We start from the raw sequence: 18,787 nt of genomic DNA, 5'->3' as shown, positions 1-18,787 counted from the left end.
AGAGTGATTATTTATGCGTTCCCACTACTTTCTATTGGGATATACGTATTATTTTATTATAGTAAATATATTATTTTATTGTAATTTTTATATTATTTAATTATGTTGAAAGTTAAAATAGATCAACTGATATTAGATGTTTTGTAAAGTGAGTAGGTGAAATAGATAAAATAACTTTTTGTAATGCTAAATAGCTAAAAAAATAGCTCCACCAATGTGAATGCTTTAAGGGGCGATTTTTTTTTTTAATTAAAAAAAAGGTAAGTATTAAGGATTTGTTTGGGATCCGCTTATTTTGTTGAAACTGAAAATTTTTTGTTGAAAGTGTTGTAGATAAAGGTAAAGTTAGCTAAAATAGTATAGTAATACACATGAATAATATCAAAAAGTGCAATAGGACTCATAAATAAAAAACAAAAATAAATTAAATAGTAAAATAAGCTGGTTGTTTAATTTGAAGCCAAACACTCAATAAGTAGTGATTTTTGTTATTTTGTACATCTACCCAGAGGCCCAAAACAAAAGTAACTTGTATTTGTCCCCAAAGTGGCATTTTTTTTTTCTTTTCTTTTCATGTGCACACACCAACACAAGTTTTGTGATAGGTGGAGTAGTTGGGAAGGAGGAAACAAAAAAATTTCTGGGAAAAATTATATATTTCTCACATGTCACTTTTAAGTTATTTGTATTTTCTTCTTAAAAAAAAGGTTATTTGTATTTTATTTAGTTGTAATTTAGAAAAAATATCATTTTATTGATCCAATGTTACTTTCGGTATCTTTAACTCAGGTTAAACTTGTGAAATAAATTTATTTATTTTTGTATAGTCTATAAATAAATTATTTATTTTAAACACATCACACACCTCACATATTAACTATTTAGCTAGTTTCAATATTTCAAAAACAAACTTGTCTTCATAGTAATTTCATATATATATAAAAAGATAGAATCTCAAATTTCTATTATTATTTGTTTTTTATTTGTTTAATCATGTAAATGGGCACATAGGCACCTTGTTATTAAAATTATTTCATTTAAATGTTTTTCAATTGTCATGTCACATTTTACTTTATTGACATAAACATAAAAGTATAAAGACTAAAATAGAACATTTTAAAGAATAGTGAAATAGACCATTTTGAAATATAAGGTAAATATTGAGAATTAAACGTATAGTTTAGCCAAGGAAAAAAATTCTTACCCCTATACTACATATCATAGTTAGTAAAAAATGAATGCTATACTGTACATTACACGTATGTATGTATCTTTTTTAAGAAAATGCATCTATCTTATAAAAAAAAACTTTTGAAAATACATAGTTTTTATAATTTTTTTTTTTTGATGACTCCATAGCTTTTATAATTATATTAACATATAAAACACATATTAAACTTTTCTGTATTTTGCTTATAAAAAAATATTTCAACTTGATTTATTTTCAATACATTTACTGATAGTATCTATTATAATTAAGAGAATTGAAAATGTTAGTTACGTATTTTATGAACTCTTTAAAAACTCTCACTATTTGTCTAATATAATTCCAAACCCAAAATTAAACAAGGATATAAAAGTAATTCAACAAGAATTCTATATAAAAGCTATATAGAAAAAAAAATTAAAATGCCCAAAAATAACTCTTCCTTTCTCTTTTAATTTTTTTCACTCACACATGCTAAATAATTTTTATATCCTAATTTTCCTCTTTATTTGGAATAATATTAGATAAATATTAACTCTGTTTTAGAGAGTGTAAAATAGTTTTTTTTCTATTCTCTTAATAAAAGGGGGAGTAAAATTTTTCATTTTATTCTCTTAATAAATTTTTGTAGTTTTATTTCATTATTTTACAATTTTTAAATAATTTTGAAATGTATAAATAAATAGTTAGAGTTTAGCTCCAAATTGGTTTAGAGCAATATTTTCCAACCTACTATGTAGCGATTGAAGATATCATCTATGTATAGTTTTTGTCACTTGACACTTTAAATAAATTGTGTGACTTGATTAAATAATATATATGGATAGTTTTATGAACCACTACATAGTAGCTTGGTAGCTAAGATGAAAAAAATGACTTGCCCCTGCATGACTCACACTTGCCCCACTTGAGCGAGGATGGGTTTTGCTCACCCCACCCATCTTGTCTTATCCTGTCTTGTCCAAAATGTTTATATATATATATATATATATATATATATATATATATATATATATATTCAAGTATTATCTTCAAAACACTTGTGTCTACTTCTCTCTTAGTGCTCTCATGGTCGTCATTTTTATTTTCATATTTGGACAAGATTTCTCTCCAAATTAATTTGGAGGAAAATCCTTAAAACTTCTCATATATCTTTTTATTTGATGTAAATTTTGAAAATCAAACAATTGGATTGTAAGTTCTCTATGTTCTTAACATACACATCAAATTTAATTCAAATCGAATGTTATTTACTATTTGATCAATAAACTCATTTTTTATGCATATTTTTATATTACAAAACATGAAATGTAAACAATTGATTGATAACATAACTATTGATATATATATATATATATATATTTTTTTTTTTTTTTTGAAATTTTGTAAGTATAGAGGATATAATAGGAACATGCAATTCAACGGTTAGATTTTCAAAATTCACATCTAATAAAAATATATAAAAAGAGTTTGAAGGATTTCTCTCTAAAATAGTTTGAAGAGAAACCTTTTCCTTTGTCTTTATCTCAATAATGTCAAAGCAATCTCATTAGTATTAGTAAAACATCTCCAACCAGTCCTGAATCCAACATGACCCACTACTAGGACACATGAGTTTTCCCCACCCCCAAAGAGGAGACTAAGTAAGGGTAGGTCACACATGATCTGACCTCGCCTGCCCATTACCATCCCTAGTTGGAAGAAGATAAGTCTGAACTAGTTTTGACTTTTGAGTTAAAAATTTTCCTTTTAAAAAAAGGAGAGCTTGTTGTTCCAACACAAATAGCCTAGACAACGTCGTTAACTTTAAGCAGTTGTGAACTGCATTCTTTAGCCTCATCGATTATCCCCTTGGGCCTCAACCCCTCTACTTGACTGCTTGGCACCAATGGCCCTGAAGGGTCAAGTTCGAGTTCTAACTAGAGCCACCCTTTATCACAAGCTGACATATCACATTACCAAGTCCACAAAATACAGCCAATTACAAAGCACCACGTATTGCTGCTAGGTTTTGCTATCACTATTCAAAAACCAACAGAAATTTGCCAAGTGTCATGCAAAAACCAATCACACATCGCGCGTGTAAGCGATGACACAAGCAGTCCAGCACGTGTAAGCGATGACACAAGCAGTCCAGCACGTGTAAGCGATGACACAAGCAATCCAACACGTGTAAGCGATGACATAAGCAGACCAATCAGGTTGTGACATGTGTCACCAATCAGACTTCGCCACGTGTCACTCACCCACCCTCAAACTCCTATAAATAGAAGCCTTCCTAAGACATTTAAAGGGACCAAGATTCAGAAGTGAAAAAGCTCTGCAAGAATCAAGCCTCAAAGCTTTCAAGAACTTCAATCCCAAAATCGGAGAACATTCGAAGCAGAATCATCCAAACCATTTGCCTAAATCCTAAAGTTTGCGGGAATCAAGCTCAAAGGTCCGAAAACATCAACAAATCACAAATCAGTGAAGCTCTACGGATTCAAGCCTCCAAAGCTCCGAAGAACTTCCACCACAAACCCTCAAATATGAAGAACATTCGAAGAGGAATCATCCAAATCATCTTCTTAGATCTCAAAGTTCACTGGAATCTAGCTCAAAAGCCTCCAGAAACCTCAAGAAATCACAATCAGTGAAGCTCAACGGATTCAAGCCCCGAAGAACTTTCACTACAAACCTTCAAAGATGAAGAACAAAGGATTTCTAACAAGCTCATAGCCAGAGATTCATTGTAATTCCGTTTCAACAATCTTCGATTCATCCCTCAACCAAATTGAAGGATATTTTGTGTTCAAGTCAAAATCACATTACCACAAATACAATCAACAAGTCTTTTAAGGAGATCGTATCAGAGGATAACTCTTTTGTAATGACAGAGAATTGTACCACACAATCATCAGTACAAATTCGCATTTGTGAAACTATTTTACTTGTTTGACTTATTTCGAACCAAGAAATTTAGTCGTCCACAATTACTTCAACTCCAAAACCACCACCAACTTTCCCAACACTAAAATCTCATTCCTTTTCATCAATCACCTTAATTACTTCTCAGTGACACCTTGTTTGATAAAAAAGGAGGCTAGAAAATCCAAAAAAATGTGACAGAAAAATAGGCCAATGAAAACCCATGCAAATTCAGTTTTGGCATTCACTTTGCACACAAGTTTTGATAGAAAAATAAGCCAAACATATAGCAGTGAGCAAATCAAAACAGTTCAAGGAGCATGGAATGGAGGTGGGAATGAGGGGGTTGGTTTGGCCAAAATAAAAGACAAAATTAAAGCATGTAGGGCAGAACCGAAAGCATGGGGAATTGGAAAATTCAACCCGGATACTGAGGCCATAAAACAGCTTCAAAAAAGAATTTTCTCACTTTTTTTTTTCCTAATTTTCTCTTATTTTTTCTCCCTATTTCTCTATTTTTCACTCATTTTCTCCATGATTTTTCGCTTCTTTTTTCACAAAAAATTTGGGGGGGGGGTATTTATAGGGAAATGAGGAAATGGGGGGTATTTCTCCCTAAGCTAGCCTCTCATTTTTGCCACCTCATCAGTTTATTTTGTTTTTTTCCTGATTTCTGACCCAATCTTTGCGTAGCTGTTTGAAGGCCTTTCCGAGCTTTGTTTTCTTCAAACTTTATATTTCTGAAAAGTTTTGGATGTTGAGTTTCCAATGGTCCTAGCCTTGTTCGATTTGGAGCTATGGTCCTTAAGATATCGCACTCGGAAGAAAGGTGACACAATGTTGAAAAATTCTGTGACATTTTTTCTTAAAAAAATCGTATCTTCCAATCCAAGGTAGGTATCGTCATGTCCTTTTTATATAAAAATAGCTAAGACCTTGTTCTTCAAGATGGTCTAGCCAGATTGCTTTAGTTCTTGCCCAATCGGTACAATTTATTGCACGAAGTCGGGTCAAAATCTGTCTGTTTTTCCTGAAAAAAGTGAGGATTAAGGTTTTTGGTGTTTTGGCGATATCTCATCCATTTTAACTACGATTTTGGACCGTAAACTATCTTTTCTAAGGGAAAAATATGCCCTACAAGATAGTTCAAGATTAAATGTGATCAGACGGTTGGATCAAAAAAGTCAACTTTTCAACCATACCCAATTAGGATTTTGGCCTTAATTGCTACAAAAAGTGGTTTTTGAATATTGTGACCCTTTGATCTAATATCCAATCATGTTGTATTTATTTTTTTTGGCTTTGAAACTTGTAAATTGCACATTTTTTTTTTCAATTTTATTTGGATTTTTGGCATTTGTTTTGACGCGTGAATTGAGGTCGAACAAAATACGGTATTGACATTAAAGGTGCTCATACTATGTGGCATCGTCACATGAGTTTCATTTTTTCAGAGGTAATAGAGATATATGAAAACGGGGGATAAACAATTAAAAGAGATGTGACTTTCATTATAACCCTACATTAATTGATAATGATGGCAGAGAAACAACTATTACCATTTGTTTGTGTGCTGAAAATCAACTAGGTTTGAAACTGCCTCTATAATCCAACCATATTCATTGCTGATGTCAAATAAGCTTATCTTTGATTTTGTTCAAGAACTTGATATAGGAGAATCTCTATGAATTATTTAGTAGTAATGTACCAAAAACCTACGAGGACGACAACTCTAGCCACACTACCACAAAACTCCAGCCTTTCCTCTATCTACTATACATTTCTTTGGAAGAGAATCACCACAAAGTTGAGAATTTTCAATGAAGTTAAGTTCATTAAAAAAAATGAAAATTGTGTGCTTGAAGAAATTCTACCTGATAAATATATTTATTGCAACGAAAATTATTGTTGCAATATCTTATTACAGCAAATCAAGTCGTTGGAATAACTTATTGCAATGAAAAATGTTGTTGGAATAACTTATTGCAATGTAAAAAGCTGTTGTGATAAATTATTGCAACAAAACATGTCATTGCAATAACATATTGCTAGAAATTCATTGTTATTAGATCATTCAATCAATATAATCCATACTTATTGTCACAATTGCAATGGCTAGTTTTGTTGCAATAACATTATTTTTAAAATAAAAAAAAAATTGTTGCTAAGACTTTATTGCATTGATACTTTTTGTTGCAATAACCTATTGCCATGGAGTTTATTACAACAACGCGCAACAAATTTTTTGTGTTGCAATAAGATGTATTGCAATGAAAAATGTCATTGCAACAATAAATTTTTTTGTTGCAATGACTTTATTGCATTGATAATTTTTATTGCAATAAACTCCCGAAAAAACCGACGACAACTCCGAAGGCCATAGTACCATAGAACTCTAAGGTTATAAACTCATCTTCCTTGTCTTGCATGCTAGCATGTCTACTGCTAGCCTTTCCTTTGTCTACTGTACATTTCTTTAGAAGAGGATCACCAAAAAGTTGAGAATTTTCAATAAAGTTAAGCTCATTAAAAGAATGAAATTGTGTGCTTGAAGGAATTCTACCTGACATATGACAAGTCCAAGTGACTAAGAAATGTCAAATTAGACATCGTTGAAGGAATTTCACTTGATAGATTATTTCGTGAGAGATCAGCTGACTCTAATGCTTTCATTTTCCCAAAATTTTATGGTATCTTTCCCATCAAATGATTTTGAGACAAGTTCAAAAAAATCAATTCGGAAATGTCTAAAATTTCATCAGGAATTGATCCAAACAAGTTGTTACTTAAAAGTCTATCATGTTATATAAAAAAAAAAAAGCTCCTTTCATATTCTAATTCATTTCCTTTGGAAAACAACATAAGTGTCTCAAAATATGCTCCATATTTACTCAAATCATTAAAACCATTTCTAAAACTTTTCCTTGGGAATGCCATGGTAGTAAGATTTTTTAAGCAATCGGGTATGGGCCTTGCTAAGCTATTACTGGCAAGATTTGATACCCTAGAAAAGAAAGTTGGCATATTTGTAGAGGTGTATGACCCTTGAATACATTTGATCTTAGTTTTAGAATTGAAAGAGTTGTCATTTGTCCATTTTAGAGTGGTATGATTCCTGGGAAATGATTATCACCTATATCAATAAGCCTTAGATTTAAGCACTTTTTAAATGATGAAGGAATATTTTTAGAGATGCTATTGTTTAGTAAATGCAATGTTTTGAGTCTAACTACCAACCATATTATGGCTCCCTAAGTTCAAATGGGTCAAAGATTGCTAGTATCTTCAATAATGAGAAATTTCTCTTGATAAGAGATTTTTTTGATGCATCTAAATCTCAAAATTTTTTGTTTTTATTCATTTTTTTACCACAAGAACATGGAAATGGGTCTAGAAAATGAGTCGTTAATTATATTGAGCACTTTGACCTCTGCAGAAAATTTTGGCGTTTGACCCTTGAAATGATTAGATCTTAGATTTATTTCAGAAGAATACAACACAATGTCTGATGTATCCTATTCTATCTTGTTGTCAAAGAGGTTGATGCTGTCAATGTTTGAAATCCAATTCCAAAACCAAGTTAGAAGCTTGCTTGAAATTTTTTACATATTTTGGGTTTGACCTGTTGCAACAACTTATTTATTTATAATAGGGGTACATATTGTTTTAACAATTAATTTCATTGCAATACATCATTTATTGCAACAAAAATTTAAAAGTTATTACAGTAATAAAATACTAATGTAATAAATCAACACTTTTTAAATTACTGTTGCAATGAAAATGAAGGTAAGTAGTAGGAAGCTGAGAATAATGTTGATGATAATTGTGCAATTGCTAGCTTATGTGATTCTTCTTATTCTTTCATAAAGTACCATTTTTTTTTAAATAAAAAAAAAATTTACTTTGACTTTTTGACCTACCATAACCAGTGTTTCATGAAACCATGTATTATTTGCTGTATCCAAATACTCGAAGTCATCAAGACCATGACTTGATGACCTTAAATATATAAAATATATATTGTGTGATTCTTCATTTTTTTTTAAAATTATATTAATATTACGGAAATGTTAATGGGTACCGTAAGGTTTTTTTTTTTTTTTTTAAGGATGGGTTATTGCGGGTCTAGCTAATAAAAATTCGGCATAAATTGATGAGAGGTATTAGTAATATGGCTAGAGTGATAAATGGAACTCAAAAAATTAGTTCTGCTAACTCGACATCTTATAAAGTTAGTAAAAAATTTGACATAAAAAAAAAAAAATGACATAAAGCAATTTCTTGACAAACACCTTATGGTGCTCATTAATACTACCCTATTATGTGATTCTTCTTCTTCATAAAGTACCAATTTTTAAAGCATTTTTTTAATTATTTAAAAAACGGCTCTGACTTGTTAACTTACCAATAATAGTGTTTCACAGAATCGCGTATTGTTTATTATGAACGAGAGGAGAAAGCCAATCTCTTAAGGTTAGACTATGGTTTTAAAAACTAGATCGGATAAAGAACTAAAAAGAGGATTGGTTTTCTAACAGATGGTCAAATCGGTGATGTCATAAATAAATAATTAATAAAATATATAAATAAATTAAATTCATAATCACTTATAAAATTGGAAAATATATAGATTTTCATAAATTTCATAACATTAAATTTATTTTCTCTTTAATCTTACTTTTTTTTTTTTTTTTTAAAGTTAAACTCTTTAACCTTAATCTTTATACTATAACCCTAATTATATATGGATTAAAATTAAAATTTACTTTGTTAATAATTGTATATACCAAAGTTTTTTTTTTTTAAAAATGAGTTATGAGCCCATAGTCCAAAACAATAGATCCTGGTACACACACTCAAAAGAAACTAGCCTAGACAGCATCGTTGAACTGCATTCTCAGCCTCATCGCCTTGGGCAAGCCCTTCTGGTTGGCATCAATGGCCCTGAGGGGTCGAGTTCGGGTTCTAACCAGAGCCACCCTTCATCATCTCACTTCAACTCCAAAACCACCATCACCACCAACTTTGCCAACACAAAAATCCCACTCCTTTTCATCAACAACAGCCCCAACTGCTTCTCACCAGTCCCACTACAGGAAACAGATTTCCCTCGCCAATGTCCTCCAAAGGTACGGTTTCCCAACCTCACAACTCCACAGTTTCCTCACAAGACACAGTTTTTTACTCAACATCACTTCACATGAGCTCGAAAACTCTCTGGGTGTTCTCTTAAAACTTAAAATTCCACAGAAATCTTTGGTTTCATTGATATCTGACTGTCCTGGGGTCTTGGAATTTGAATTCCTTAGGAAGTGGGAAATGGGTTTATCTGAATTCGGGTTTTCGGGTGCTTCCCCGATGATGATCATGAATGTGCTCGAACTTGCTAGGAGATTCCAGTTGGACCCAGATGGATTTTCTAGGAGTGTTAAGGTTTTGAGGGGTTTTGGGGTTACTGATGGTGCTGTGAGCCGGGTTTTAGAGGGTTTTCCTAGAGTAATTATGATGAATGAGAAGGAAATGCATCGGAGAATTGAATTCTTGATGGTAATTGGGATTCCAAGGAATGAACTTGATCGGGTGTTTCGTTCGTTTCCTAGTATTTTAAGATTTGGGGTTGAAGATAGGTTGAAGCCATTGCTTTCTGAGTTTGGGGGTTTGGGGTTTAGTGAGGATTTGATTAGGAAAGAAATTGTTAGGGAGCCGAGAATTCTTGGTATGGAATTGGGAGAACTTTCACGGTGTTTGGAATTGCTGAGGACTTTGAAATGCCGGGAGCCAATCAAGGAGAAAATTTTTATTAAAGGAGCATTTAGAGCTGGGTTTGAAGTGAAACTGAGAGTTGACTGCTTATGCAAACATGGTTTGATTCGGAGAGAATCTTTTAAGGTGTTGTGGAAAGAGCCAAGATTGATTATATATGAGATTGAGGACATTGAGAAGAAGATAGAGTTTTTGGTGCATAGGATGAAATTCAATGTTGGTTGCTTGGTTGATGTACCTGAGTATTTGGGTGTGAACTTTGAAAAACAGATTGTTCCTCGATACAATGTGATCGAGTATTTGAGAGAAAAAGGTGGGCTTGGTTTTGAATTGCAGTTGAAGGATTTGATAAAGCCAAGTAGGCTTAGATTTTACAATCTTTATGTCAAGCCATATCCGGAGTGTGAAAAAATGTTTGGGAGATTTTCAGGTAGTGTTGAAGTTAAAAGCCAACATCCAGTTGGTCTTTGGAAGCTCTTTAAGGCACAACAGCACTCAGACTCCAAGGAAGATGTGATAAACATGAAATGCTTCATGGAATCACTAGGTTAAAGGAGGAGAGAGAGAAGAGATTGGTCTCATGAAGTGCTTCATGAATCATCTTCGTTATCTGAATTGAAGAGTTCATGATTGAGTTTTTTCTGTTACATTCTCAATGATGAAGTTTGATTTCATGATTATTTTTCTTCTAGTGTTTGGTAAAGGATCCCTGCATTGTATGAGAATGTATTCTGCAGACATTTCCTGACTTGGCTTTTGATAGATGCTCTTTTGGATGCATGCAAACCTCTTGTTGAAGTAGCAGGAATACATTACTGTTGGGACTTAACTTACTACTCATAAAGGAAATTTGGTGGTGTGCTTGCTGATATGCATGCTAGTTAAATGAATGGCTGATGTAACATTGGATGAGCAAGAGACTAGAGGAAGTGGATTACAAGCAACTTCAGGAAAGTAAGCTGTGGGGCTGAAATTTCTGGTTCTTTTCTCAATGTTGCTGATTTACTTGGCTCGTAGTTGTCACAGAAACTAGGTTGCAATATTAATCCTCCTCCTGCTTCATAATTTTTGAAGCACATTGTACTGTTCAGACCTTTACTTTCTTTATGCAAAAGAGGGTGGCAATCAGCAAAAATTGGATGCTGCGCCACTCATTCACTGACCTGTACATTATACTTGATTTAGCAAATTAGTTTGTAATTATACATATAAGAAAGAAGACTGTGTGTAATTTTATTAAGATTGTTTGTCTTGCACTTAGGGAATATTGCTCGAGCAGATCAACTTTTTGCCCTTCATTTCTTCCGGCCAAATATATATACATATATATATATATATATAGAGAGAGAGAGAGAGAGAGAGAGATGCACACATTGTGTAACTCGGAACATTTTCATTTGTATTAGAGGTTACATGCATTTCTGATTTAACTGCTATAGAGGATTAGAAAAATTAGCAATGTCCTCTTAATGGCCACCGAACCAACTACCAAATAAATTTCTGGAGGTGGTAGAGGCAGATTTGCCTACTGTCCTTGCGAAACCCCAAGCAAAAACCTGCTTAACGCTCAGTCTATAAGCCTAGTCCAAAGGCTGAGCAAGTAGCCTTGTTATTCTAATTAAGCCAGAGTGCTCTTGTCATTGCCATGGATCATTTCGAGCAAATATGGCTACCATTTATGCCTCTTACCATCTACCTTCTATTCTACACTAGGATGACAAGTGAGTGGCACTTGCCATATAATATCTGAGTAGTGTCCTTTCTTTGCCCGTCCCTTACCTTACTTGCACTAGCAGCAAAGATTACCCTTGCATTCAAAATAGAATTCTATTCCAAAGTTTTTTTTTTTATTTGGTTAAACTCTATTCCAAAGTTGGTTCTGTTGAGATGTGAAGACTAATAGTTAAGGTGGGATTGGTTCTTGATAATGGCTTGATTTGCGAAGAGTACTATACTACTATGTGCCATGCAGAAGAAGACGCACATTAAAAATAAAATGCTACCATGTTTATTACTCTATTTAACTTGATTGTTTTCCAACCTTGCTTATACATAATTATGTTCCAAAAATAAATTTCAGTTTTGGTTCCTTGTAGTCCTCTCTTCACTAATGCAGTGTAGACACCATCATGAGTGCCACTCTCAACTATCTGACCATCAGAAACAACTGCCACAATGTTTGCACTTTTAACAGTTGACAGCCTATGAGCTATTACCAAAACAGTCCTTCCCTTCATCAAAGAATCCATAGCATCCTATAAGGTACACAGAACATGAGAAATTGTGAATTTATTGCATAAACTCACAAATCACAAAGACTATACTTTGTTGTTAGCAGACCAATATAAAGAATTTTGAAGATAATTTGTGATGCTCACCTGTACTAGGTATTCGCTTTCAGAATCCAAAGCACTTGTGACTTCATCTAAGAGGAGAATTCTTGGGTTCATCAGCAGGGCTCTTGCAATTGCTACTCTCTGTTTCTGACCTCCAGAAAGCCTTACTCCACGTTCTCCAACAAATGTTTGGTATTTGTCTAGAAACTTTGATATGAATTCATGTGCATTGGCCATTTTCTGCAATTCTCACCATTAAGATAGTCAGTACTGAAGGTTTTATACTTTTTAATTAGAAGTTAGGATACTGGGTAAGAAATGATGTTAAATCTTACAGCTACATTTTCCAAATCAATACTGTTGACTTTGCCATCAAATCCATAGGCTATGTTCTCCTCTATGGAGCAGTTGAATAGAACAGGCTCCTGGCTCACAATACTGATCTACACATTATAAAAGCAAAGTCTAGTATATGATAATATTTGAAAGAATATTGAACTCTACATCTTATGCCTGGAGAAAATGATCTAGAAATGAAATTGAATACATTTTATGGGCTGTGTTTTTGAATATGTAGAAACTTAAATTGTAGTGTGTTTTTGAATATGTAGGAGCAACAATAGGATTTACTCAACATTACATTTCTGTGTAATTGAGCAAAACAATTACCTTTCTGTGTAGATGTTCATGTGATATCTCGACGAGAGGAACCCCATTAAGAAGAATCTTTCCCTGGATTGGGTCATAAAACCTTTCAATCAAGTTTGCTATTGTCGTTTGCAGGAAACAATGAATTAAATGCATGAGTAGTAATAAGTACACCTAGTCCTGTTTCAGTTCAGAATGTCATTTAAAGGTTCTGATAAACATGGTAACAATATGAACCAAAGAATATATGAAAATAAAAAGTTAAAGAAATATTACTTTTCCGCCACCACTAGGGCCAACAAGAGCAACCTTTGATCCAGGCTGCAGTTTTAAAGTTACTCCCTGTTATTCACAGAACATAATCAATCATTTATCAGCACAAAATCAGTTTTCTATAAAGGAATGTACGTACTGAAACATATAAGAAGTAATTAAAGCAAAAAAGATTACCTTTAGTATCATATGGTTAGGGCGGGATGGATAGGCAAACCAGACATCGTCCAACTCCAGTTCGCCGTCTTGATCACTACAATCACAGTTCACAGATAGTTCATATCATGGACATGCACTTTCAGGAAAATGATTCTTTCCCTCTTTTCAGGCAAACTATGCATGTATTCTTTGCAATTCCTTGTTTAATCAATGAAATGTAATAATCTAATCTAACAGTTTTGGGGAATTAATTTACATTACTTTTAATGTAAAATATGGAAATTGATGAGAAAATACTGCTAAAAATAAACTAATGGTAGAAATTATATTCCTGAGTAGAATGGAGAAATGTAATTGACTGGTTTTGGGTAAACACTATTCATGTTGGGACCTGTGGCCCCTTCAGGGATGAGACATGCAATGATCATACTAATGGGGAATGTAAGCAAAGATTCATATTAGATATTGTAAATGATTGTCAAATTTACAATCTATATGATTATATAGATAAACACATGTACACATCAGTGAATTTTCAAGAAAATACTCTTATCATGATTGCGACATATTGATAAGCTTATTAGCAGGTTTGGACAAGCAGGGTGGGAAGTCAGACAATTGTTATCTTAGTCTAAATTTGTAGCACAAGAATTCCCAAGGTAAGGCTCTTATATTGTATCCTACACCATAACTCTGCACCACTAATGATGCCTCATGCCTTACACCACTCCAAAGATGCACAAATTCTCTCATATTAGAATATGTATTACTGGAAAATTAGAGCAAGATCTAAGCAAGAAACAAACCCCAGAGGACACCTATTTCCAGACATAGGCATGGGTGATACGCGATCCAAAAGCTGGAATACCCGTCTGCTAGCCCCTACTGCTTTCATTACAACGGTGTATAAGTCCATATACAGTAGGTAGAAGATAGTTGAACGCAGTCAAGAAAATTTAAGAACCTTTACAACCAGATAAAGGGTCTTACCCAGTGCACAAGGCTTCTGCTTTTGCAGGAAATCTTTACAACTAGACAATTATACTTAAATCTACAACAACTTGATGATACACCCATCTTCATATAAGAATAGTGATGCCTCCATTTGCATGAAAAAAATTGCAAATGGCATGGAATTTACCTGTAAAACTATAAAGAATGAATGACGTAAGAGCACCCATGGTTAAGGAACCTGTGATTGTCATATTAGCTCCAAAAATCACTTCTATGATAACTGACAGTGATGATGCTGCATTTAGTCCTCCAATAAACAGTTCACTGACTTTCTGTGGCAGCAAAGAAATTGAGCTGCAGAGAGAGAGAGAGAGAGGGAGAGAGAGCACAAGGGAAATCACCGCTTGTTGAAGTCCGAGCTTGAAAGTCTCATCAACCTTCTTAGAATAGCATGTTATCTCATATCCTTCTTGTGCAAAAGATCTCACTGTGCGTAAGGCACCAAAAGATTCCTAAACAACAATAGAACATCGAATATCATCTCTTCTTTTGATAACACCCACTCATAGGTATCATCATGTCATCAAAATATCTTATTGATTGAGGCTTTCGATCAACAACATAATCTTTCTATATTTCATAAGTGAAAATAACAAACTTTTATTGCATAGATATACCTCAGCAATTGAAGAAGCTTCTTCAGCTGCAGCTGGATTCTTACTGGAGAGTTCAGTAAGGAAAAGGCCAAATTTGCATACAGCAACAGAAAGAGCCGGCACAACAGCCAGAACAAACACTAAGAATTAATGATTGGTTAGGATAAGTCTCCTGGACTCTTGATGAAATAAATCAAGTTCAAGTACTACTGCTTCAATGATCAAGTGTTTACATGTTAGTTTCCATGATGTTGCAAACATGAAGCTAAGACCAATGAAAGCAGTTGCTAGACTTCTTAGGGCCTCAGAAAGACTGGTAGTTGCAGCACTTTTTATGATCTGAGTATCCTCAGATAGTCTACTAAGGAGCTCTCCAGTTCGAGTGATATCAAAGAAGGCTATTTCCTGCAAAACTCATAGACCATTGTATCAGGAACTTATATGCTGCAAAGTATGACAAATAAACAAAGAAAAAAAAACCATCCCTCAGCAGCCAAATGGAATATAAATACAAGAAAACATAATAAAAAATCGTTGAGACTAACATTTTACCTGGTGAACAAGGTGACTAAATAGGTTCTTTCTTAACTGGGCAACGACCCTTTCACTAGCAGAAGAAAAAAACCATGTTCGAAGTGTTGAAGAAATTGCCCTGATAAGAAGTCTGGAATAGTTAGTGATGTATTTGTAAACCCACAAAAATCTTTATTTTTTTAATTGCTTATTACACACACCTGGTGGGTCTTGAACCCACGATCTCACCCTCCACCTAACTCTTACAAAGGGAGGAAATGTCATTTGAACTGGAGCTTTTGCACAATCCAATAAAAATCTTTATGCGGTTCGTTCGGATTGGATAGAACTATTTGGATAACTAAAATCCAGTAAATCAACAGAGCAAACTTCTGTAAATCTAATGCCAATTTATTGATTACATATTGGAACTTTCCAACTTTAAATGCTATCTGCAGATCATAATAAACCCATAGGAATTCTATTCTGATCACATTCTTGCTATTAAACAGGATGAAGAAATGAAGCAAGCAGTATATCTATTTAGGAAGGAGCCAGATGAAGTAAGCATATTATGGATAGAATAACAAGGGTCAAAAAGCAAGCAGTGTTCATACCCGACTATGATAAACAAAAAGATTTCAACTATGGTGTTTTTGACAGCATCATAAGCTTCAGCTTTCTGTTCAGGTGTTTTGATATCTCCTGATACAATGTCAATTATTTTCCCACCAAATTTTGGCTGCAGTAGGAACAATGCAATGTGTAAATCAAGATGTCTTAACACCAGCTTGAACAATCCAAGATTAAGATACGGCACCAATACAAAGATTACATAAAATCAGTAAACTTGTAGTGGATGCAATTAACAGAGCAAATGTTCAATTATTAGCCTCCCTGCATCAGGCTTTGCCTGTAATATGATGAGACTTTAACTATTTAACATTCTCAAAGAGAGGCTCTATTTCAACTAATAATAACCAAAATATATGTACTTACAAGTGAAATAACCCTACAAAATCCCACATTTGCAGCCTGAAATTTTCAAGGTTTAAGTCACTAACTTAATTTGAATCAGTGATATAGACATTATATATTGATTTCAAGATCTATCAGTAGCTGCAATTACCAGTATTGCATCCCCATGCTCAAGGTCTATCAATTGACGATCTGTCGAGGCATCATTCCTCTTTCTCCCTCGCTATTTAAGATTAAACAAAATAGTATTAACAGGCTCAGAAATATTGATAAGTGTCACCTAGACTAGGATGAATTTGAATCCAGACTACTTACAAAATATTAGTAGAATCATTTCACTAGAAAGAAAAAAAGTGGACCCAAATAGGTGACTGAGATGAAATTTCTATTTGCCATAAATAAACACGTGGAAAGCATCAAGCAACAAGCTCAAGAATGTGTCTTCTTCTGTTGGAACTATATGCAAAGGTAAAAACATATGTATTCTTTCATGTTCTTATTTGATAGACTGAGGCAAATTGAATGAAATTCAAGAAACACAAACACTTTTTAACACTTTCCACTTGTAAGCACTGAAGAATCCAAGAGTGTTTTGCAGACGAAATAAAAACATTAGCAATATTTACCATTAAATCATCCTTTAAAATCAGAAAGCCTATACAACTGCAAATTTGCAATGCAATTAACATGCATGCATTCCCTAACAAAGTTAAATCTAAAAGCCATCAAACAAAAATACATTCTGCATGTAATCAGAATGTGGAACTAACAAACGGTATAAAGTTAACACCGAAGCAAAAAAGAAAAACAAAATGTACAACCCACCAAACAAAACTTAGAATAACAACATATATAAGAAAATGTGACAAGGGCTACAGAGGAAATGAAAATAAAATGAAACCCAATAGCTGAAATACAAAATAAATGAGATGAAGAGGCAGTAAAGGGTCAGAAGATGGCTTACTCCTCTCTCTAACAGATGAACTCTCTCATCACCTTCCATACTGTACACTTTCTGAGAGTGGGGCCAGTCTAACAGGTAACAGTCTCTCAAAGACGCAGTCTCAGGTTCCAAGATAACTGTGGAAGTGAAACGACTAAAGTACAGGATCGTGGATGAAACTTCCCAAGTATGAGTATTACATAAAGACAGCGTTGTTTTGAGGTTGGATCATGAGTTGTCTTTTACATTTTTTTTTCTTCTTTTTTTAACTCATACAAATGATTATTATACGCGGGCGTGTACAAAGTGTGTGCGTCGCGTTATTTCAGATTTCTAAATTAGAACTAAAATCGTGTTTTCAAAACATAATTTATAAAGTTGTATGGGTTCAAATGTGTATGCAACAACCCTTATTGTATTTTTAAGCATATACATTATACATTATACATATGTACAATAACAATATGGCATGTCTCTAGCGAGACAAAGATATCATACAAGAATACGTTGGCATTTACAAGAGATGTTGACATTTTGGCTTGTTGGGCAACTCCAAATGGGCGTTATTGGGCAGTCCGCTAATTTTAACAAACCTAATCCTAGAGTTTAGTATTGACCATTTAAATGTTGGGTTTGGTTAACGGGTATTATAGAGTATTTGCTAATGAATTATTTTAGAAAACTTTAAATATCACTTATATGAGAAATATAAAAAACTGTAAAAAAAAGTTAGTTATTATTTTTTTTGGACAAAATTTAGATACAAAAATTGGTTACAGTCTAAGACTACAACTTTACTTAATATCTTTTTATTGGAGGTGAATTTTGACAAATTCACCATTGGATTACATTTTCATCAATAAATTGTTTAAATTGCAAGTTTTTATAGTTTAAAATTATGCATAAAATATAAACTTATAAATTATATAGTAAATAATATCCAATTGATACAAAATTTGACATGTGTATTAATAACGTAAAAAACATACAATTTAACTATTAGATTTTCAAAATATTTAATAATATTTATTTTATTAGTACAACTAATTTTGTAGCTTAAGTCTGTCATTTTTTTTTCCATAAAAATTTTATAAAAATATTTTCAAAATTAATGTCCTTATGGCATCCGTTAATTTTTCCTATAACTAAATTGATACTTTTTAGTGTTTCTAATGATAACATCCATAATTCAAATCCATTTCCCCACTGTGGGTGTACAGCCTTGCACTTGTGGGTTGCATGACCCGCTTTCTCTTTCATTGTGAGTCACCATCTGGTTTAGGTCTAGGAATCAAATTGGGCCTTTTACATGGGTCTACATATTAAAGTCTAAGTCTAAAGTTGAGGTATGAGAATGAGAAGGTGTCAAGTACCCAATCCCACCTGGCCTGTGGATTGGCCTTTACTAATGTTGATAAGCTATATTTAAGTAAGGAGATTATTA

At 33.2% G+C, this 18,787-nt stretch overlaps 1 protein-coding gene, 1 long non-coding RNA gene and 1 pseudogene across 2 annotated transcripts; 2 read left to right on the top strand and 1 right to left on the bottom strand.

Moving 5' to 3' along the window:
* The first annotated feature begins 8,952 nt into the window (after positions 1-8,952).
* Positions 8,953-11,168, top strand: LOC126702230 (transcription termination factor MTERF15, mitochondrial). Its single transcript, XM_050400893.1, has one exon. It carries the CDS (start codon positions 9,059-9,061, stop codon positions 10,433-10,435), a length of 1,377 nt encoding a protein of 458 aa, XP_050256850.1. The 5' UTR covers positions 8,953-9,058; the 3' UTR covers positions 10,436-11,168.
* A 165-nt stretch (positions 11,169-11,333) lies between these two features.
* Positions 11,334-17,549, bottom strand: LOC126702231 (ABC transporter B family member 25-like; annotated as a pseudogene).
* LOC126702232 (uncharacterized) lies at positions 12,288-15,753 on the top strand. Its single transcript, XR_007647690.1, has 2 exons — positions 12,288-12,411; positions 13,887-15,753. It is a non-coding gene; the product is annotated as an uncharacterized LOC126702232 (long non-coding RNA).
* Positions 17,550-18,787: the final 1,238 nt, after the last annotated feature.

The sequence above is a fragment of the Quercus robur genome, chromosome 10 (genome assembly GCF_932294415.1).
Source record: "Quercus robur chromosome 10, dhQueRobu3.1, whole genome shotgun sequence".
Classification (NCBI taxonomy): Eukaryota; Viridiplantae; Streptophyta; class Magnoliopsida; order Fagales; family Fagaceae; genus Quercus; species Quercus robur.
The sequence above is the reverse complement of the archived record's forward strand: the minus strand, read 5'-3'. Positions and strand labels throughout refer to the sequence as shown.

Bases quoted from the DNA above. Each gene is read 5' to 3' on its own strand.
- LOC126702230 (XM_050400893.1), top strand. From the start codon at position 9,059: ATGGCCCTGAGGGGTCGAGTTCGGGTTCTAACCAGAGCCACCCTTCAT.